Genomic DNA, 22165 nt, shown 5'->3' with positions numbered 1-22165 from the left:
TGCTAACATTAAAATCAGCGTTGGACGGACCACTAGAAGCTGCTGCAGCATCAACATCCAGCAGCATTAGCTTTAAGATCTGCCGCAGGACTGTGACCAGATTAACAACGCTTACGTCAAACAGCACGAAAGAAAGATCAGGCGCGCCATAGTCACTGGTCACTATGCCAATACCAACAGGAAACGCATATTCAGGATCATCATAAGAAACTTTAGGACAAGATCCCCAGCTCCAGAATCGCCACAAACAACATCGAGATCAGCTGCGGCAGGATCAGCAGGATCACAAGCAGCAGCAGCAGCAGTAGTGAGGGTGCTATTGATCGCTGCTTCGGCTTGTGAATGCGCAGCCGCCGCTGTGGAGCAGCGCTAGCCAGCAGTTTCCAACATGGCTCTAGGGTGCGTGCGTTATGTTTTGCTTGTATGTTTGTCGTCTGCGCTGGCAACATCCAAGTGTTGTTAATGAGAGCAGTGAGAGAAATTAATTGTTGTGATTTAGTCCCAGGCGGGGGGAAATATATAATTCATTATGCAGAAAGAGCCAGCTCTTGACCACCAACAGTTCGTCGGGCCTTACCGACTCGAGAAAACCTTGGGCAAAGGACAAACTGGTGAGTTTTAGATAATTTAGATAACTTTTTCAGATAAAAAAGTGAAGTCAGTGCAAGACCGTAATCCATCGTGCGTATCTACGGAGATCTAGATTTGTATGCGCACGTAGAGGTGAAGAAAAACTGCCGATCATTCGATAATTAATTTTCATGTAGGTAACATTTCACTTGAGGTATAAATAATATTTAACTGTGCATTTTTCATTTATGCATTTATTGTAAAAATGCTCCACTATTATGTGTCAGACGAATCGCACCTGGAGATTTGTCACCCACGTTTTTTTCTGACAATAGGACAAACAATAAATGGGTTCTAGCAAAGCATCAAACACGACTGTTTTTTTACTGCGTTTGCTCTTTAGGATACGAACTGGCGTGTTGCTACGCAATTTAATCTTGTCTGGGACGAACTAAAAAAAAAAATAGCGTAGGATTGTTTTTGCGATAGACAATTTTTTACTTCTGCAATAAAATGTATTCACTGCATACGTTTGCCTGATTTTGAGAGCAGTCGGGGCGTGAAGGTGAAATTCTTTGCTTCGGCACGCTGATTACGAAATTATTTCCGCGCAGGGTTTTTCCCAAACAACCGATACTTACACATCGTCCATTAATTTATACTTCAACAACAGGTTTAGAAATGTAGTAAGCTAGAAGCTATTTCTCTTATATTTTCTATATGCATCGCCCACCAACTCGAACCTATACAGATTTTATGGATGCCCGTTTGTAAACGCCCATATTTGTTCATTGCACATTTTATCCCCCGTGCTTTAGTTACACATAGATTTATTTATTGTATTCTGATGCAAATTGAATCCTTGGTGCTATAATTGCAAATACCTCTGCTCACTTGCTGCCAATGCATTCAAAATATCAAAGAAATTTGCCCATTAAGACCTGCTATCAGCGTATAATTATTCCTACTGACATTGTTAAACTTCAATGATTCATTGATTCGCTCAATGAAATTGTTAACCTGCAGGGCTGGTGAAGCTCGGCACAAACTGCATCACCGGCAAAAGAGTCGCCATCAAAATAATCAACAGAGAGAAGCTCAGCGAGTCTGTGCTTCAGAAGGTATGGAAGTGAAATAATATTTCATTTTCTCTAGCTTGGCGAATTAACTAACTTTAAATTTATGTATGATATTATTACCCGGATTTTCGTCGCTTTATTCAATAAAAAACATTGTTAAAATTATACTAATATATTAACTCTTATTAGCGCATTTTCTCAATTATGAAAGAAATGTACTATTGTGCTCGCCATGTCTGTCTGTCCGTCCGTCTGTCCGTCTGTCTGTCCGTCCGTGACTTCACGTTTTCGTCGACGAGAAAATGCGCTCTCTAGCTGTCACTCATTGCAGTGAGTTCTGAGTTATATTTTTTATTTTTTTTCCGCTACATTAATGTATGTGGTTGTTTCAGGTGGAGAGAGAAATAGCTATTATGAAACTGATAGAGCACCCACATGTGCTGGGACTCTACGACGTTTATGAAAACAAAAAATACTTGTGAGTATTACTGCTTATATATTAGAAATTGGGTTAACAAATCATCTAGTTGAGTATCAAAAGGGATTTTTTAATTCACATATTTTATATACAATTCTTCATATTCAAACACATATTTGGTAATCTATTTGTCGGTAATAGATTTCTGTACCGAAATTAATCGCAAAGCTGCAGCCTCAAAACTTACACAGAACACAATTAAAGTGCAACATAATTATAACTATAGCATATTGTTGTCAGGGGAATAATTTTCAACTAGTGAAGTTAAAATTGTACAAAAAAATTATTATATATTGCATCTCTACGAAGTTAAAATTATACGTTATTTTCGTTGTCACCCACGTTTTTTTCTGACAATAGGACAAACAATAAATGGGTTCTAGCAAAGCATCAAACACGACTGTTTTTTTACTGCGTTTGCTCTTTAGGATACGAACTGGCGTGTTGCTACGCAATTTAATCTTGTCTGGGACGAACTAAAAAAAAAAATAGCGTAGGATTGTTTTTGCGATAGACAATTTTTTACTTCTGCAATAAAATGTATTCACTGCATACGTTTGCCTGATTTTGAGAGCAGTCGGGGCGTGAAGGTGAAATTCTTTGCTTCGGCACGCTGATTACGAAATTATTTCCGCGCAGGGTTTTTCCCAAACAACCGATACTTACACATCGTCCATTAATTTATACTTCAACAACAGGTTTAGAAATGTAGTAAGCTAGAAGCTATTTCTCTTATATTTTCTATATGCATCGCCCACCAACTCGAACCTATACAGATTTTATGGATGCCCGTTTGTAAACGCCCATATTTGTTCATTGCACATTTTATCCCCCGTGCTTTAGTTACACATAGATTTATTTATTGTATTCTGATGCAAATTGAATCCTTGGTGCTATAATTGCAAATACCTCTGCTCACTTGCTGCCAATGCATTCAAAATATCAAAGAAATTTGCCCATTAAGACCTGCTATCAGCGTAATTATTCCCACTGACATTGTTAAACTTCAATGATTCATTGATTCGCTCAATGAAATTGTTAACCTGCAGGGCTGGTGAAGCTCGGCACAAACTGCATCACCGGCAAAAGAGTCGCCATCAAAATAATAAACAGAGAGAAGCTCAGCGAGTCTGTGCTTCAGAAGGTATGGAAGTGAAATAATATTTCATTTTCTCTAGCTTGGCGAATTAACTAACTTTAAATTTATGTATGATATTATTACCCGGATTTTCGTCGCTTTATTCAATAAAAAACATTGTTAAAATTATACTAATATATTAACTCTTATTAGCGCATTTTCTCAATTATGAAAGAAATGTACTATTGTGCTCGCCATGTCTGTCTGTCCGTCCGTCTGTCCGTCTGTCTGTCCGTCCGTGACTTCACGTTTTCGTCGACGAGAAAATGCGCTCTCTAGCTGTCACTCATTGCAGTGAGTTCTGAGTTATATTTTTTATTTTTTTTCCGCTACATTAATGTATGTGGTTGTTTCAGGTGGAGAGAGAAATAGCTATTATGAAACTGATAGAGCACCCACATGTGCTGGGACTCTACGACGTTTATGAAAACAAAAAATACTTGTGAGTATTACTGCTTATATATTAGAAATTGGGTTAACAAATCATCTAGTTGAGTATCAAAAGGGATTTTTTAATTCACATATTTTATATACAATTCTTCATATTCAAACACAGGTTTGTTAATCTATTTGTCGGTAATAGATTTCTGTACCGAAATTAATCGCAAAGCTGCAGCCTCAAAACTTACACAGAACACAATTAAAGTGCAACATAATTATAACTATAGCATATTGTTGTCAGGGGAATAATTTTCAACTAGTGAAGTTAAAATTGTACAAAAAAATTATTATATATTGCATCTCTACGAAGTTAAAATTATACGTTATTTTCGTTGTTATAAGATTCAATGCTCATAGAGGTTGTATTTTTAATGTTGTGCGTATAGGAATCAGGTTCTAGAGCACTTGCCTGGACGTGGTATTTTTTAGCTCTGTATGATGCAACATAATATTAATACGTATCTATCAGGTTATATAACTTATGTTTAGTGGTTGTATTTATAAACACCAAATAAATTTTAATGCAATTTTGTGCTCAGGTACCTGGTTTTGGAGCACGTGTCTGGGGGAGAACTTTTCGACTACCTCGTCAAGAAAGGACGACTTACTCCTAAGGAAGCCCGTAGATTTTTCAGACAAATTATTTCTGCTCTCGATTTTTGCCACAGTCATTCTATTTGGTGAGTAGCCTCAAGAATTGTAGACAAATTCGACCACAATACATGTAGGTGAGGTAGCAGACCAGCTCTCAGCACTGTGCGATGTCATAGGTCATGAGTCTTATTTTTGCTGTCAGTTTCAGAACGCAACCTAACCAGTTTCCCCTGTCAATCACAACAACAATGGTGACGAAGCAAAAATATTTCCTGGCGTCATCGTTTTGATGTCCCTTTACCTACACTTATCCGAATACGATACAAAAATATTAGTTTCCCCAGCTAAAACTGGGAAAAAAGGCATTGTTATAAAAATAATTTATTGTGAATACCGTCGCACGAATGCAAAAAATCAATTCGTAACTGAATGAATCTATTTGTATCCTTGCAGTCACCGCGACCTGAAGCCAGAAAATCTTCTACTCGATGAGAAGAACAGCATCAGGATCGCTGATTTCGGGATGGCTTCCCTGCAGCCGGACGGGAGTATGTTGGAAACCTCGTGTGGGAGCCCGCACTACGCGTGTCCGGAAGTGATCAGGGTAAGAGTCTTCCATGCTGAAAAAAACTATCAAATAAAACTCATAAAAGCGAATCAACCATCTATAACAATTAGTGTGTGTATAACAATCAACAATGAAAATCATAAACAAAACGATGTCGCTCGTTGAGTTGCTGTAAATCATGCGACGAAGATTTTCAAACGTGCTCGAAATCGGATTTTCAAACCTGCTTGAAACGTAATCCGATTTACACGCGGCAAGTTCCTTATCCTAATCTTTATTGTAATTTCTTCGCTAATACAAAAAATTACTTTCCATTGCAGGGAGAGAAATACGATGGCCGGAGAGCGGATGTGTGGTCGTGTGGGGTTATACTTTACGCCTTATTAGTTGGAGCGCTGCCTTTCGATGACGACAATCTACGACAGCTGCTTGAGAAAGTCAAGAGAGGAGCCTTTCATATACCACATTTTGTGCCCCCCGACTGCCAGGAGCTACTCCGGGGCATGATTGAAGTCAATCCGGAGAAGAGACTTACGGTAAAGAATATTCAGAAATAATAAATCGGACTTTATTTTTATATAGAGTTTCAACAGTTTTTCAAGTTTTCTAAAAACTTCCTTTTCAATTACACTTAATCGTCGAATNGTTTTTAGTCTGCGATATTTTCTAGGTATGACTCCATGGATACAAAATACAACACTAATGTCTCTATTGCAGAAACAGTGCATGGTACTTCTGCCGAAGCACGAGAATTTCACCTCGATCCCGTGGAGGAGATAGGTTCATCGGGTGGCAAGACTGCTTATGTCCTGTCTCTTATACACATCTAGATGTGTATAAGAGACAGCATATAGACTGCTCTGTCTAATATTACTACACCTCCACCCTTGTCGGGCCTCTGGATGGTAATTTGGTCGTTGGTCTTGAGATCTTGTAATGCTTTTTTTTGTAATGCTTTTGTAAGTGTAATTGAAAAGGAAGTTTTTAGAAAACTTGAAAAACTGTTGAAACTCTATATGGTAAAGAATATTAATAAACAGGGCAGGGGCGAAGATATCAGTAACCTATTATTTATCAGCTACTATATACAGATATTCTGTTTCTCGTCACGCTGAGCAAGAAAGCAGTGCCCAGTTATTCATGGTACAGTTAAACTTTCTTTACGATTCATTCAAATTTCAGAAATAGATTTTAGGTTGGTATTGTTATAAAAACATTAGTTGAATCGCAATTCACGTCTTTGCCTGGCCCGTTTTAGTGATTAATTATAATTAAACAGTATTACGTCATCAATTAGTTCTTTTGCCAGAACTTAAACGCTAATTTATCCTGCTTCAAACATTTTTAAAAATAGGATATACTAACAAATTTCTATCTTATATCAGTTGGAGGAGATCAACAAACACTCGTGGGTGATCGCTGGGGGGAAGGGGGAGTTGGAGTTGGAGAGGCCGATGATGGAGGTAGTACAGACCCACATCATCCCCACCAGGGACCAGCTCGATCCTGACGTCATCAAGAACATGGCGTCGCTTGGCTGTTTCAAAGACAGAGAAAAAGTTACCAAAGAACTGCTTGGCAACGCGTGAGTTTAGATATACTGTATATATGTGTATGTTAGTAACTTGAGTAGTGGTGTAAATTGTTAATAATCACGCTGGTTCCATGACTATTAAATGCCTAGCTCCTTATCAAACCCGGTGGAAGTCTAGTAGCTACTTCAAACTATCGTCAGTCATAAAAAGATCCGGTCAAATGACACGAATTTAGATCTATGAACAAGGCACGAAAAGGAAAAAAATCGGCGACAGGCCACATCAAGCCTACACTTCAGCGCCGACATCACTATGTTATGGTATGTTATGTTACTAGTAATACTATATAAGTAAACAATAGTAACTCAAAAACACTGTCGATATTTTTTATATGAATTTTATCATAGAAGGTTTCAATTTTTTTGTATGGTATTCAAGCCGACAGACAATTTTTGAGAATCATTGACCATGCATTTATTAATTCGATACTTTGGTCGAGAATTCCATCGAAAATTATTGAGTATATTTTCTAAACCCGAAGAACACGAAATAATTTTTATCCTAATTTTGTGCAGGCATAACACGGAGAAAGTCATTTACTTCCTATTGCTGGACCGGAAGAAGCGACGACCAGCGTGTGAGGATGAGAATGACTTATTACACCGGTTCACCCACCGTAGCGACACCCCCGACCCTCCCAGGAAGCGGGTAGACACCTGTTCAGTCAACGGCACCATGAGTCACTTCGATAGACTAGCTGAAGGCTCGCCTGTCACACCCAGGAGGCATCTGGTCCATCAGTACGTCAAATTATTTCATATAAAATATTTTCTCCAACTTAATTAATGATAATTAAGTTGGAGTAATTTTCGTTAATAATTTTTATTAACGTCAAAATACTGCTTACCTTTGAATTTATTCTTAGGGAAAGCAATGTGTCCGTTAGTTGGAAGTAAAATCTATTACATCGAAAATTTACTGACAAATTTCATGCCTAAATAATAATCAAAGGCCATAAAATTTGCATAGATATGAGTAAATGCAATTAAATCGACCCAACTCGAAGTTTTTACCAGTGATACTTTCACTGCACTGTGTTTTTTTTACTTGAGATTTCAAGGCTTTCCATTTATTTCGACGTAGTAGACATGAACTGCTCTCGGATGCCGTTAATTTTGATAGTGAATAAAAAATCGTAAGTTTTCTCGTGAGATCAATTATCATGTTTTCTTCATTTACACTTGTAAAATTTACCAACTTATGACAATGTTTTTTTAACGAGCATTCAACCCTACGCAGCTATACGGTATCGAAACAAGATATCTAAATTTTCAATACGGTACAATACAATTTCAAATACAATAGTATTTGATAGGGAAACGAAATATTGTAAAATATTAGAGTATTTACCTTGATTTTCAACAGGACCTCCCACACCCTCCCTACGAGCCGCAGCCGTTCCCGGAACAACAACAATAACAACAACACGAGCAGTTCAGGCACTGTTGGTAGCACTCACTCCCCGCTGCACTCGAACAACGGCACCCCCAACGCATCCCCATTGTCATCTCCCCGCACTCCACGACACCATCACCATCACCACGCTCACCACCATCACCACTACAGCAGCCCACATCACCACTCGTCCCCTGTAGGGTACGGTGTAGGGGGAGGACCAGTGCATGTAACCTCCACGTCCCCTGAAGACAACAATGAGACACCCTCTGCACCAGGTTCTCCCTACTCCGCCCCCTACTGGAAATCAAGGCTAAACACCATCAAAAATTCCTTCTTGGGATCTCCACGTTTTCATCGAAAGAAACTGCAAGGTGAGAAATTATTATTTCCTTATGAGATTTGTTGTTCATCGTTGTTCAATTCACTAATTATTCGGGCGGTTATGACTTTATATCAACGAAACTAAATCGTTCACGTGGGTGAGACGGTTCATGAAACGAAGCAAATTGTGTCAGCTACATGCGTGACGATAAAAAAACATAACATATGGTAATGTAGATGTTAAATAATTATTTAACATCTACATTAATTATGCAATTATCCAAGTTAGCTAATTTGCATATAATCTTGAATATTAATACGTCGACTGGTTTGATAGGCAAGCCAATCGCATGAGGATTGCTTGGTTTCTCTTAATTAGTTATTTGCGCTTAATATTGAGTTCTTCCGTGTTATCATTCAGTTGATTCATGGAATTCACGTTCACCGAATTCAATTTATTACGTATTTTCTTGTCACCCTCGATCATAACTTTAATAAGTTTGAGTATTTTCAATATGCATACAACTCTACAAGGATTAAAATGTTCATAAGATGAAATATACGGAAGAAATGGGAGCGAATCGAACATATATCATGAGGAGAATTGCAAATATTATTTCTTATATGTACTGGATTTTAGGGCCAAATTAAACTTCAACAAAACTAATTCGTTCGATGTATAAATAAAAAATCTCACCGGGAGGTATAAAGTCGTTCCGAAATCACAAATTAAATTTCATTTTGAATTATGACCAGTGTTTATGATGATTAATAGTTCACAATTTTTTATAATAAAAAAAATAGTGCGCAAGTATTGTATTTACTGACGGTACTGATAAAGAAGCTGGAAACATCGTCCATAGATGTATTTTCATGCTGTCGAAGTTAGAGCTTATGTAATCATAATTAGAATTGCTTTAGACGATTCTTTAACACTGCAATTTTTTTGCTTCAGCCACTGCAACGAATTAGTTGTATTTATTTCTTACCTGAACAAACCAGTTATTAGATATTCTGCATATTATTCATGGCTTGTTAGTTAGTATGAGTATATGGCTGGATTTGTTACATCATGGATCTCAATTTCAATTAAAAATTATTGTTGGTACATTGTAAGTTAGTATGAGTATATGGCTGAGATTGTAACACCATGGATCTCAATTTTAATTAAAAATTATTGTTGGTATATTGTTAGTTAGTATGAGTATATGGCTGAATTTGTTACATCATGGATCTCAGTTTCAATTAAAATTATTGTTGGTTTATTGTTAGTGCGAGCATATGGCTGAATCTTTAATGTCATGGGTCGCAATTTCAATTAAAAATTTATGTTTGATACATTGTTAGTTAGTATGAGTACATACATGGCTGAATTTTTACATCATGGATCTCAATTTCAATTAAAAATTATTGTTGGTACATTGGGATGTTGCTGTTATCCACAACGGAGTGTGGCAATTCATGCAATGCGCTCTTCACCTTGAGAAATATTTCATTAGAAGCGAAATAATAATTGATGTAGGCAGGCATGTGACGCCAAGCTTCTGAAATCGTTACGAGGCGTTTGTTTGTAAATGTACATAAATGCCCCCACAATTTCCGTCCAATATGAATATGTTTCGTTTCTGGTCAGTAAGAGATGGACCTCAATTGGCAGGTGTCCCGCGATCTATGGTCCAAATCTTTAGAGAATACTGTTATCTCCTTCGTGAGTATGTAAAAGCAAGAAAAGATTTTGACTTTTTTATTCCTGTTCACTGTTGTTCTTGAATTGCTTGAATTATTATCAGGATTTATCTCAACACGTTCGTATTGGATGAGACCAGTCAAAGTCGATATCTACATAGTTTTCTGTAGTTATTTTTTCCTATAGAGTCGATATAATTGATGACCGTTTCCAAATAGATGCCTAGAAGAAGTCACCCATTTCGTATACGTGTGAATGTTTTCGTAATCAATCCTTTGTTTGTGTCATAACGGAATGTTCGTTCCTTACACAGATGTACAATATAATTACTGTTATATAAATAATGCATCCTATACCATATGTGTCGACAATAGTCCGTAGTTTGACGGCAACGATGATATTGTGAACTTAGGAGCCATTTTCAGCTCCCGTTTAGTCATAAATAAACCTAGCATGAGGAGAGCAAGAAAGACTGAGGTCAATGCCACCCGAAAAGCAGATAAAATAAAATAAATTGAATTTAAATAAGCATTACGTAGATTAATATGTGATGCTTATTTAAATGAAAAATAAGGAAAATCGCACATCATTTTAAAATCAACCAAAGAAAAAGATTCAACTCGGATTGATTCGAATGACCTCAATCTTCGAGCGTTCCTGTTTTTTTAAATATTGATAGCCTAGTTACTTGTTCCATAAACCTACATCCCTCACTAGCTGCATTGTAAATTTATGAGCGGCTCTTGCTAAAGCTCATTTGTCTAAGAATTCATTACTAGAGCAAGAAAGGTGATATACCTTGATTTGAATTATATATCGTAATTCGTAGAGGCACTAACAATAGAAGGGGAAGATTAATCCTTTGCCCTCATAAAAAAGCGCGGTGCTCCAGTTCCCTAACTCGTGGAAAAATGTATGCTTGGTTTTTGTTCCGCAGTACCAACGGACGAAGTTCACCTCACGCCGGAATCGTCTCCGGAGCTGACAAAGAAGTCTTGGTTTGGGTCTCTTATGAGCACCGAGCGCGACGAGACTTACACTATCCTGGTGCGAGACAGGGCCTTAGCCATCGTCAAGGCTGACCTCATCCATGCCTTCTTGTCGGTAAGAAAATATAAAGTTCTAGCAGCCAGATAGCTTTCGTATAACATTAGCTTTGTCAAATTATTGGCCAAGGCACAGAAGCGAAATGTGTTTATTCCTCAATTAAAAGTTCCAAAATTCTATAGATTATTCCGTACCTGTTACGATTTTTGCGTTCTCAGACTTGTTTTCTAACGTGATTACGCATTTGTTAAAACAAACTAAATTAATTTGGTCTTTAGAAATTCGCCTTCCAGAATAGCGTTATAAAAACAGTCCTCAACAGGTCGCCGAATTGAGCCATAGCGTCACGTCTCCCATGAGCTTCCGACTGGAATACAAGAGAGGCAACGCTGGACCGGCGGTCTTCCAGAGACATGTCAGATTCCAGGTTGACATCACGGCAGTTTGCTCTTCCAAAGAACCTGGACAGCTCTTCGCTATTAACTTCATACTCCTCTCAGGTGAGAATCCCAAACTAACATTATATTAAGTTGTTTATAACTCTATTCTTGACTGTTTTCTATTCCTATTTAGAGAGGGATGGAGAATTTTTTTGTGCTTATTTTGATTTTTCCTTCTACTTTTCAACATGTTTTGTATGAATAAAATTAGCCACCAGAGTTCTTAACCTGCGATATTACCTCAATTCTCAACAGTTTTCGATGATTTGATCGCGATGGAAAATATTTTTAAATCTGCAGGTAATATTCGACGTTTCCGCCGCATCTGTGAGCACCTGCAATCGCAAGTGTGTTCGCGGCGCCCCCCGGCCTCCCCCCGCGTCGGGAGAAAATTCACCACCGAGCTCTCCGAGTCATCGTCCTGCGGCTCGGACACGTCTGATCGACTGTCCCCTTTTACAACTCCGATAAAACAGGTGCGATATTCACGAAATAAGTTTATGTGAATACTTAATTTAGTCCTTATTTCGTGATTAAAATAAAGCTTATCGTCAAGACCAATTGATAGGCCTTAATTGAACAATTTTTGAGCGATTATACATGGTAAAAAAATTAAATTATGACACGTGATTCAAGGAAATGTACGGTCGTATTGATTTCTCACGTGCATTCATCTCCGAAGCGATGCCCTCAAAAAGATTAGATTTAGTTAAGTGTGATAAATTCATGTCGGATTTAGAAGTTTGAAGATCTTCGATTGAAAATTGTTTAGAATATATGTGAGCTAATGAAGTAAAAACTGCGAATGTATTATGCTGAAATATTAATTTGAAGATAAATATTTTCAGACTGGGGACAGCGACATAGAAGGCGACTCGAACGAGGCCCCGGAAGCAGAAGAAGCCACCACGCCCCCTGAAGACAAAATTTCTTCCGTCACAAATGGCGCTCGAAGTTGTTCTGATCCTGAAAGCCAACAGATCAGTAATAACGAGTCAAGCTAATTATTTATTTTTCATGAAATCTGAGATAAAATGCTCTGCTCTCTCTCAGTCACAGAAGCGGAAGGTTGGGACTAATCAACTTTAAAACCTCACACGATCGCAGTACGATTTCGCGGTGAGTCCGCATCCATTTTTCACGTCGGATCAAAATTCAAAGCAAGAACCTCACATCGCACATTAAAGTAGAGCTCCAAGAATACAAGAATATCCTCTTGCTCTGGCCCAGGTGCAATCTCTAGTGAACATTAAAAGTAAAAACTTTTGGAGGGGTGTGAAGGTGAAGCTTCAAACCACTCTTCAAAAGAGATGTTCAATCTAAAACAGAATTTGTGTTTAGTGCCTTTGTGGACACAGAGCAAATACTCTTGAATCATTCACCAAATTATGATAAATATTTCTGATAATAGGACAAAAACTCATGCTAACTCGAAGGCCGATCACCCAGGTGTGCAATACTCACTTTAATATTTTACTTTCTGAGTCTATAATTTTAATTTGACTGGAGATTAACCGTTAGTGAGATTACGAACGACCAGTGGGGAGTGCGCAAGACTGTGATGCTGTGGTTAAAATGGTCGTGGTTCTTTAAGCATTTGTGCATGCATCTGTCCAATTGTACAATTTAAGGCTTGTTGGAATAATAACTTTCAAGGCGTATAAAGGCTTTGAGAATATCTTGAACCATGCAGATAAGGAAGTGCAATTTGTAATTTAATTTTAAGTTTACTAAATGTTGTTTTGAAAATGGATGTTAAATCACTTTCCAATGATTTCCAGGTTAATTTTCTTACGAATGATACACAGGAATTAAGAAAGTTTTGATATTGGATAAAAATTGATCGCAAGCTCCTGAGAATATATACAATGTAAAGGATTTTTAGAAAAGTTTTACCAGGACGAGTTTTTCTCTTGTTCCAGTTTGAGTAAAACTTAATTGACCAGTATCACAACAGAAAACTTTCAGCTAAATTCGTATCACTGTCTCAAATTCGTCCCTACTATTTTCTACTGAATAACAATCCGAACTGAATAACAGTCTTAATATTTTAGTCAATGTGCGAAAGCGCTCATTTAAGGCTGGAAACTCACTTGATACTGTGTTATTTTTGTTTATTATATAGAAATAAATCCGTTATAATGCGCTACACGTTGGTACTGTAAATTGTTCAATTGGCTTGCGTATAATTGGAACTATAACTATAACCATTTGCTCTGTATATATATAGAATTTTTTTCGTCTTAAAACGCTTCAACTTCCAAAAGTCCAGTTTCATTTTGTATCGCAGTTGCTCACTTCATAGAACGTTATATGCTTCCCTGTGTATCGTCTCGCTTGTTGCAATGCTCATCCTTTTGTACTTGTACTATAAATTGGCTGCAGATTGTGCCATGTTTAGAGATCTGCATGGTATTTCACCAAAACCTGCAAATCAAATCCCCCAATTTCCAGAATTTCTGAAGAACAGTTCGCAGTAAATGGTCTTGTGCCTTGCTTGGCTGCATCCATTGATTCTGATAATCCATTAAAAATTTAGTGATTTCCGAAATAAAAGCCAATTGGCTTCTTTATGCCGATAAATTTTTATTTCGGGATGCAAGATGTAATGGAGCGTAACAGCGTTAACTTTAATAAAGTTGATGCATCCATTAAAAATGCTCTCTAAAACATAAAGTAAATCCCTGACTGAGGGAGCATATGGGAATAAAGATATCCGACATTTTGAAGGTCCAAAAAACACAAGGCATTGATCGATCTGTAATATGTGCATGTCGTCTGCAAATGAGCTTTTACACGAGCGTCCATGTTTGTGCACTTTTCTGCGTTGCACTCCAGCCTTTTATATTAACTCTGAATTCCTTAATAAAGTGTCGTCACCTTGTGCTTTATAAAACCGAGATTAGGCGCCTATATTTTGCTTACGTCTGTCGTGTCAAGTGCTTCTATAAATTAATAAGCTATGATTTAACCCACTACCGCCAGATACATTAAAAATACATACAGTATACATACTAAAATTAACAATTTAACTTAAAAAGTAGCGTTGCCTTTTCATTTGAATGGTGAGTGGCAACGCCAGCAAATAATACAATATGATATATATGAGGAGGAATTTCTTATGCAAAATTTACTAAAATGAATTGAGCGGTGGTTACAAGTGCTTTTGCGAGGTTTCGTTCACGAGTCAATGTTTTTCATCCTAATTTAGTTAAAATCACGGATGGCTTTGGTCATTGAGGAATTGATCGGAAAAAAGTGTTTATTCCAAAATCAATAATTTTTTGAACACAGGCAATACTAAAAATGAATTTACTCTTATTTTTTTCCTGAATTGCAGGGAGAGCATTTTCTCAGTTTATTTAGAAGAAAACTAATATCATATATATTGAATAATATTTAAGAATATTTTGTACTCCATTTACATTAGCTCCTGAAGCGATTTATGTTAAACTTCAGTCGACAGTTAAAAATTTTTCTTATTCGTGTGTAATTATCTTGAATATATTCACAAAACATTATAGCGATTTACGATGTATTTTGTAGAACATTGAAAGTAATCTGGCGTCTGGAATTCTTTAACAAACTTTTAGAAGATAAAATGTTTTGCTGACGAGCTACACTGCTAACTTCGCTTTCTACTAACGTATATAGATCACGCTCTTGCCTACTAATTGTATAAATAATATACTTGTTAGCCTCTTTAAACGCTTCACTGACGATACTTTTACGCATTTTGCGAAACTAAAAACGAAGTCCAATCAAATTTTCTAGTGAGTGAGCTTGCTTGTTGATAAGGCTGTAAGGCGATATTTTCGTCTGCCTCTAAGGTAGCTTTTTGCGTGTGGTTGTTGGAGACATGGTGATTCAAATGTTGAGCCATCTTAAGTCTTTTGTCGTGTTCATCATGTTCAGTTTTCGGGACCAAATTAGTGGTATTTAAAGTACTTACACACAGCTGATTCGACATCGAGGTATAGAGTTGTGAGTTTGTGCACACGTGTGCAATCAAGCGCATGAACTTTTTTCCGTTTATCGACGCGTGAAAAACGGATAAAAATTATCGACTGTGTAATTTTATCTGTTTCAGTTTTGATCAAAAAATATTCAGATGATAGAGATGTTCACAAAAAGAATTTACCCCATCGCAGCTCATTCGGCTTGTATAAAAGATTGGATGACACATTATTAATTTAGTTAAATATTTCCGTGAGTCCTAATTAAGTTATGGCTGAAATTAAATTAAATTTAAAGACACGTAAATGGTACATGGATGTGTGAACCAATAAAATATTTTACTCGTATCAGACTCTGCCACCGCGATCATTTTATCATTCGATCGGAATTATTGGGTTATATGTGGTACCATCATCTATAAATAACTCAACGTATGTCATTCTTAAGCGATCAAAAAACATTAAATAGCCGCACCGCATTCGATTATTTGCGTTCAGTAAAAACGATCAGGTCGAAGACGAGCGACCGACAAGTATTTTGTCTGAATAAGATCCGCTTTTATTGGTTCGGGATTAATTATCGTAAAAATCTGCATTTACTCAGAAAGTAGAAGTAATAAAATCCCTCACAATCATTACTTCCTATCAGTTCTTGTTGAAAATAAGGAATGTTCTCTTCAGGATAAAAGGTGAAAAATTTAAATTCAAAGGTAAAGAACATTTTCTAAAATTCATTTGTTAGGTTGAAATTATCGTGTAAGAAATGTATATTTTTATTATTTACGGGTATCGTAATGTTAAGTTAGTGGAATAAATTCGAGATTATGCCGGATAGAAGTGACCATGTTCACTATAAACTAATTTGGGCGTCATTCCAATTATATTCTAGTAATTGTTTTGTTACGATGTGGAATCGGTGACATTAATCCACTCAAATATTTTGTCGCTCGCTCATCGCTTGAATTTAATTTTTGTCAGAAATAATTAAATAAAATTACAAACTTACAAATAATTGTTCTGAATGGAGTCTCGTTTTGAAATCAAACGTTTATCGGTTGAATTTATTTTTTGGAAGATATAATTAAGTAAAATTACAAACTTTCAAATAATTGTTCTGAATGGAGTCTCGTTTTGAAATCAAAGTCCAGTGAGTATGAATTTTGTTGTTTTCTTGGCGAGTGGCTGACATGATATGAAGGGATTTTCACCAAAACTACAAACGTATAAAATAAACGTATAAAATTTATTGATAAGAATGGTGCGTTTTGCACGCGCTTTAGTGATCTCATGTATAAATGCTCTTATTATTACCGTGTTACCATATGATGAGAAGGAGTCTCCAGCCGCCGAGATTTCTGATCATTTTTTCCGTCGAACTTTAAAGGCTTGCTCATGATTTGCATCCCCAAACCGAAGTCATTCTACGCACTGCTGGTTGACGGGATCCGCTGTACAGGTTTAGTCTTAAGTAACTAGCGTTAAACCGTTGTTATCACCAGGTCAAGTGGCAATTTTCATCATGAGAAACCAGTAAATGACTTCGCTTCGAATTGTTTTTCATTGCTCCTTTACTTTATAAGTAACGGATTCTTATCACGCAGATTCTTAACACGGATTCTTATCACGCAGATTCTTAACACGGATTCTTATCTTTACAATCAACGGATTCTTATCACGGCATAATTATATAATGAGGTGTTTATAAGGTCATCTTTATAGGCATTTATGAAAATGTTTCATCATTTTAAAAATACTATCTCTGGAATACAAGCTCGTTGCACATGCAACCTTATAATTCCATTAAATATTAGCTGTACAAATATAATAAGAGAGAGGCGCTATTAATTCCAGTCATATATTCAAGAACAGTTTTTTGCTATTCCGTGTTAGTGCCTAGCAAGATCTTAAATTTATGAGAATATTGATTACTGTTAAAACCTTGATACGAAGGGTAATGCGGAGAAGAGCTCTAGAAACTCGTATCAACTGCCAAACTTAGAGGCTAATTAAGTAAATCTTCAAATTTAACCGGAAAAAATATTTTAAACATTATTATTAAAAATTAGTGTCCCCAAGCAAATCGTCAATAACAGCAAAGAAAATAGGAAAAAGATATAATTTTCTATTGAAATCGTATTTTGTCACATCGAAAGGTATATACATTTAGTTTTAGCCGCTTGTAACGTGCCCTCGAAGTTCGATCCGAACGAGACGCCACGACAATCTCTTCGTGGAATAATAATAATAATACATGCAAATTCTATGACGCATCTAAATTCTCGGAGAGTGAAACAAAAAAACTGACGTGTCCATGTTCATGTCCTAAAAGTGTTCAATCAAATTTATATAAGTAGAAGATAATGAAATGTTGTTGTACAGTTAAAAATCACGTAAAATTTTGTAGGACTCACATACAGAACTCAACCAAGTTCGGTAACAGTAATCGTGACAGGATGTGCAGTTGTGACTTCATCAGCAACGTCGGCGACCCAGGGTGCTAATTAGTCATTATATCGCAGGTATTGCGTCTTATCATAGTTTCTTGTTAAGATCATAAGAAATAATGAGCAGTTTCGTGAAGTTTGGTGAAAATCAGGGAACGACTTATTTTCGAAATTTAGCACGACACCAATAATTAATGAATCGACGAAACATGAGGTACAACGTTATCATAATTAATCAAATTTTAATTAATTATGAAAAAATTTGAGCTGAAGGCACAAAACAAAACTGGCGCTTATTTTTGTCAATCATCAGCGCATAACTAATTAATCATCTAGGAGCATGTGCAATATTATCATTACTGAAAATTTCGTTAGTTAATAAAGGAGGATTAACGTCTCACCCTTGAGGCTAAAGGTAATTACCGACTTCAGGGTGAACGTCAGAAGGATCGACTTGAGCCGATAGACCGCTATCTATGCGCAAGGATGCAGTGAGAAAAAATACCTCTCTTTGCTAATGAAGATCAGTTCAGTTCCCAACTTGACACGCTTGGAGTTACTACACTGGCTTCTACGTGTAGAAAAGTACGAGATGAAGTTGTCGAAGGACAAAGTCAGATTTATACTGCTTCTAATAGCACTTATTTTTCCTGCTGCAAAAGGGAATGTCCATTCAGAAACTTTGTACTCTGAACTTTCTTCATTGCCAAACAAGCTTTCTTCTGTTTTATCAGGTTTTGAAGAAGATCTCGCTAGCGTTGAAACTGCATTGGAGTCCATAAAGGTTCTTCGGAATGATGGAAAAACTGCAAACGCAAAGTTGGAGCGCTGGCAAAACAGAATTAAAGGGAATCTTCAAGAACTTTCAGAATTTTTGAGCAACGAAACCAATGGAATAAAGAGTGAAGTGTCAATTGTCTCGAATTCGCTCAAGTCCTTAGAGTCTTATCGTAATTGGATTGAGCAACTTCAAGACGCGGTTGAAGATGTTGATATGGGACTTCCACATGCTTCGCCTCGCATCGATATCTCACCTGTTCAAACAGAGGTGGTTAACAAAAAAGTAATTTTTAGTCAGGGATCTTTTAGTGTTTTTCTAATCTGTAGCAGCATTGAATCCGCTAACCTAGCTGGATAAAGCAGAGAAAGTTTAGTTGTCACATCCACCCGCCTGGGTTCCGATTACATTTAGTCTATTTGGCTGAAATGTTCGGTTTTATCTGGTAAAGTCAAGGAAATAATTTCAAACTGCATTCATAATTCATTTGTCGTTTCAGGTGCCGCTCACTCCCGCGGATTGTTCGGAGCGGCCGGAGAAGACATCGGGCGTGTACTGCCTGGGTTCTGATTACATTTAGTCTATTTGACTGAAATGTTCGGTTTTAGCTGGAAAGTCAAGGAAGTAATTTCAAACTGCATTCATAATTCATTTGTCGTTTCAGGTGCCGCTCACTCCCGCGGATTGTTCGGAGAGGCCGGAGAAAATATCGGGCGTGTACACCATCTACCCCAGCGGCGCTGCCGTCCAAGTTTACTGCGACCAGACGACTGACGGCGGCGGCTGGACGGTCTTCCTGCGGCGCCAGAAGCAGGAGCCTCAACTCAACTTCCGTCAAACGTTCTCCAAATACGAAGAAGGCTTCGGGAGTCGCAGTGGCGAATACTGGCTGGGTACAATTTGCATGCAATTTTAAACCGTGTAATTGAATTTGTTTTAATTTTTGCTATTTAATCGTGGGATTAAAAGATGACATTTGAAAACAGTAAATTTCCAAGGATTTGGATTTACGCGAGAAGTTTCATTATGACCAACAATATGAGATATTTGCATCTTTAAAAATTGAATAGTCTGTCAGCCTATGAACTAATATAGATAATGATGGATCCTACCGACTTCTGCTTTCCAGGCCTGAAGAATCTTCATATTTTGACGTCACAGAAGCAGTACGAGCTGCGCGTGTTGGTAGCCAAGGGAGCCGAGTCCGCCAGCAGCCACTACCAGAAGTTCCAGTGAGCTTAACCGTAGTCAATTTTTGTTAGCATTGTTTTTCTAGGTTTAAACCCATGGCAATTGGTAAAACCTTCAAATTTTGTTGCATAATATATTTGAAATGTCTCGATTAAATTTTCATGTGTATTCCATACGTTGTAATCGCCTGAATCATAGGGAAACCAGAGATCATTTCATATTGATGCTCTTTAACGAATTCAACGCTTAAAGTTTGTTTTTAGCGCATTTTCTCATTTATGAAAAAGGCGTTATTGTGCTCGTCATGTCTTTCCCTCCGTCCGTCCGTCCGGCCGTGACTTCACGGCATAGAGAAAATGCGCTCTCTATCACTCACTGCAGTGAGTACTGAGTTATATTTTTTTATCTCAGAGTTGGAGGCGGGAGCTCGTACAAGTTGCAGGTAGAAGGCTACGACAAAGAGCGCAGCACCGCGGGCGACTCCTTCACCTACCACTCGGGTCATCAGTTCTCTGCCATCGACAGAGATCGGGATTCGGCTAGTGGTTCGATTGACTATTTTAATATCGAATTATTCATACCACAAATATTTTAAGATGATCGTAAACCAAAATCCCAATTACTCGTCCTGGAACACTTATAGTGTATCGGCTGTCGAAACTTCTAATATCGCGATGAATGTTGCATTGAATGTTGAACATGATATAAAAACCTTGAAGAAAAGAGTCAGAATTAAGTTTGACTAATAAAAATTTCGAAGTAGAAGATGCCAGAGAAGCCGTGAACTGCATTATGTTTTTTGATATTCATTTAATTGGTAGAATGTAATATTTTCATTTTTCTCAAGAGTCTGATGCTGTAAACGTTGTAGATTTAATTCGAAATTTATTCTTTGATAAAAGTTTTATTTCTCAGGAGGAAGTTGCTCGGAATGGAGCGGTGGGGGTGGTTGGTGGTACAACTTCTGCTACATGACAAATCCCACAGGCCTCTTCGGTGGTGACAAGCCTGCCCACGAAGATAGTGACCTTTACCTTGAATGGCGCAACTGGCAGGGGTACTATGCCTACCTCTCTAAACTCACCTTCATGATCAGACCCAAAACTCTGTAGCTGGGCTAATGGCACAAGACCGGAATCAATTTGAATAGCACTTGGCAGAAATCTATCACAGTTTTATAGCTTGACACTGAGTGATGAGATATAATGTTCTTATTCACTGAAATGCACTTGAGAGATATAGGTTTCACCTCACGATCAGACCATAACTTACTAGCTCAGCTAACGATACACGAACGGAATTGGCTAAACTAAATAAAACTTGGCTGAAAAGTTTTGCGTGATATTCTTCAGTCTTTTTTTAATCAGAAATAAACTACTTAACGCTTCATCAAAAACTCCTTGCTGATTCCACATCATGAACAAAACCGGACGTGAAAAATTGCGTAACATTGATGTGAAAAACTGGTTATTTGCGTATTAAGAGAAGAAACCTCGAATTGTGCATAACCTATTTTTCGTACTGTTTGATTTGATATTTTCATTTAACTGGTGTTTCTTGGTTTTGCTTTGGTATTGTGGTTGTTAGCCTTTCTTTCAACCCATGTCCAATCTACGCTGTTGAGTGAATTTGAGTGCATTAAAATTGAATTTCAATTATAGTTTCATTGACTTCTAAGTTTCATTTTATTTCTTTAAGTGGAGGTTAGAAAGGAATGTAATTATTCCAAGTTCTGACAGATAATTTACTTAGTGCGTATTTTTTTAAAATTTCTTACCTTACCGGCTTTTTTTCATCCGAACGAACACGAATTTTCAAAATAGGTCAATTTTCAGCACATCTCGCTGCTGATCCTGAAATGACTGAAGGTTCATTGATGTATTGTTGGAATATAAAAAACACATGTACAAAAAATAATAACACGAGATTACCTTTGCAGTTTATAACAAAATTATTGCCCTTCAATGAAATACACATATCTTAGAATAACTGTGTATACCCTTTTACAAAAACACTAAAGTTTTATTTGTATAACACGTTTGGATTAAAAAAATAAGTGGTAATAATTTAATTTAATAAATTCTTCAATTTAAAGCCTCCAGATTCCATTGTACTGAATGCAATGACGAAGGAGTGGCCTTAATCTAGATAGAGGAGAATGCAGAATACTTAAGCATGTTATTCGAATTCTTTTGGTTAAAAAATAAATAAGTCAATGCACGTTGTAATAATAAATTTTACCGGGAAGACTTCAGCACAAAGACTTGTTGCGTCTTGCATATTTTTATTAGTTATTCGTTTTACCTCAACATATACTGACTCACGTCAAAAACTAAATTCAGCAAAAATATTTCAAAGAATTTATTCATTTATTTATAGTAAAATTTATAGTTCAGTGTAAATAATTAAATTTATTTATTGCGAAAATTTATAGTTCAGT

General features: G+C 37.0%; 2 protein-coding genes across 2 annotated transcripts; both read left to right on the top strand.

The window, feature by feature from the left end:
- Positions 1-359: 359 nt before the first annotated feature.
- Positions 360-14666, top strand: LOC108681774 (serine/threonine-protein kinase BRSK2). The gene is made up of 13 exons (XM_018170849.2): positions 360-611; positions 1597-1691; positions 2042-2127; positions 4246-4386; positions 4754-4904; positions 5189-5404; positions 6254-6453; positions 6979-7203; positions 7829-8232; positions 10807-10973; positions 11239-11416; positions 11657-11832; positions 12205-14666. The coding sequence occupies exons 1-13, from the start codon at positions 530-532 to the stop codon at positions 12358-12360; spliced, it is 2277 nt and encodes a 758-aa protein (XP_018026338.1). The 5' UTR covers positions 360-529; the 3' UTR covers positions 12361-14666.
- Positions 14667-18299: 3633 nt separating this feature from the next.
- On the top strand, positions 18300-21380 carry LOC108681780 (fibrinogen C domain-containing protein 1-A). The gene is made up of 5 exons (XM_018170858.2): positions 18300-18804; positions 19199-19427; positions 19664-19766; positions 20137-20270; positions 20641-21380. The coding sequence occupies exons 1-5, from the start codon at positions 18349-18351 to the stop codon at positions 20835-20837; spliced, it is 1119 nt and encodes a 372-aa protein (XP_018026347.1). The 5' UTR covers positions 18300-18348; the 3' UTR covers positions 20838-21380.
- The last annotated feature ends 785 nt before the right edge of the window (positions 21381-22165 follow it).

The sequence above is a fragment of the Hyalella azteca genome, unplaced genomic scaffold, assembly GCF_000764305.2.
Source record: "Hyalella azteca isolate HAZT.00-mixed unplaced genomic scaffold, Hazt_2.0.2 contig15776, whole genome shotgun sequence".
In the NCBI taxonomy this organism is placed as follows: domain Eukaryota; kingdom Metazoa; phylum Arthropoda; class Malacostraca; order Amphipoda; family Hyalellidae; genus Hyalella; species Hyalella azteca.
The sequence above is the reverse complement of the archived record's forward strand: the minus strand, read 5'-3'. Positions and strand labels throughout refer to the sequence as shown.

What these genes read in the sequence shown, in the direction of transcription:
- LOC108681774 (XM_018170849.2), top strand. Translation starts at nt 530, where the DNA reads ATGCAGAAAGAGCCAGCTCTTGACCACCAACAGTTCGTCGGGCCTTAC. An exon ending in CGTGTCCGGAAGTGATCAGG is followed by an intron (nt 4,905 to 5,188) that starts GTAAGAGTCTTC and finishes TTTCCATTGCAG; the next exon opens with GGAGAGAAATACGATGGCCG. An exon ending in TAACTTCATACTCCTCTCAG is followed by an intron (nt 11,417 to 11,656) that starts GTGAGAATCCCA and finishes TTAAATCTGCAG; the next exon opens with GTAATATTCGACGTTTCCGC.
- LOC108681780 (XM_018170858.2), top strand. Translation starts at nt 18,349, where the DNA reads ATGAAGTTGTCGAAGGACAAAGTCAGATTTATACTGCTTCTAATAGCA. An exon ending in TCTCACCTGTTCAAACAGAG is followed by an intron (nt 18,805 to 19,198) that starts GTGGTTAACAAA and finishes TTGTCGTTTCAG; the next exon opens with GTGCCGCTCACTCCCGCGGA. An exon ending in AGCCACTACCAGAAGTTCCA is followed by an intron (nt 19,767 to 20,136) that starts GTGAGCTTAACC and finishes TTTTTATCTCAG; the next exon opens with AGTTGGAGGCGGGAGCTCGT.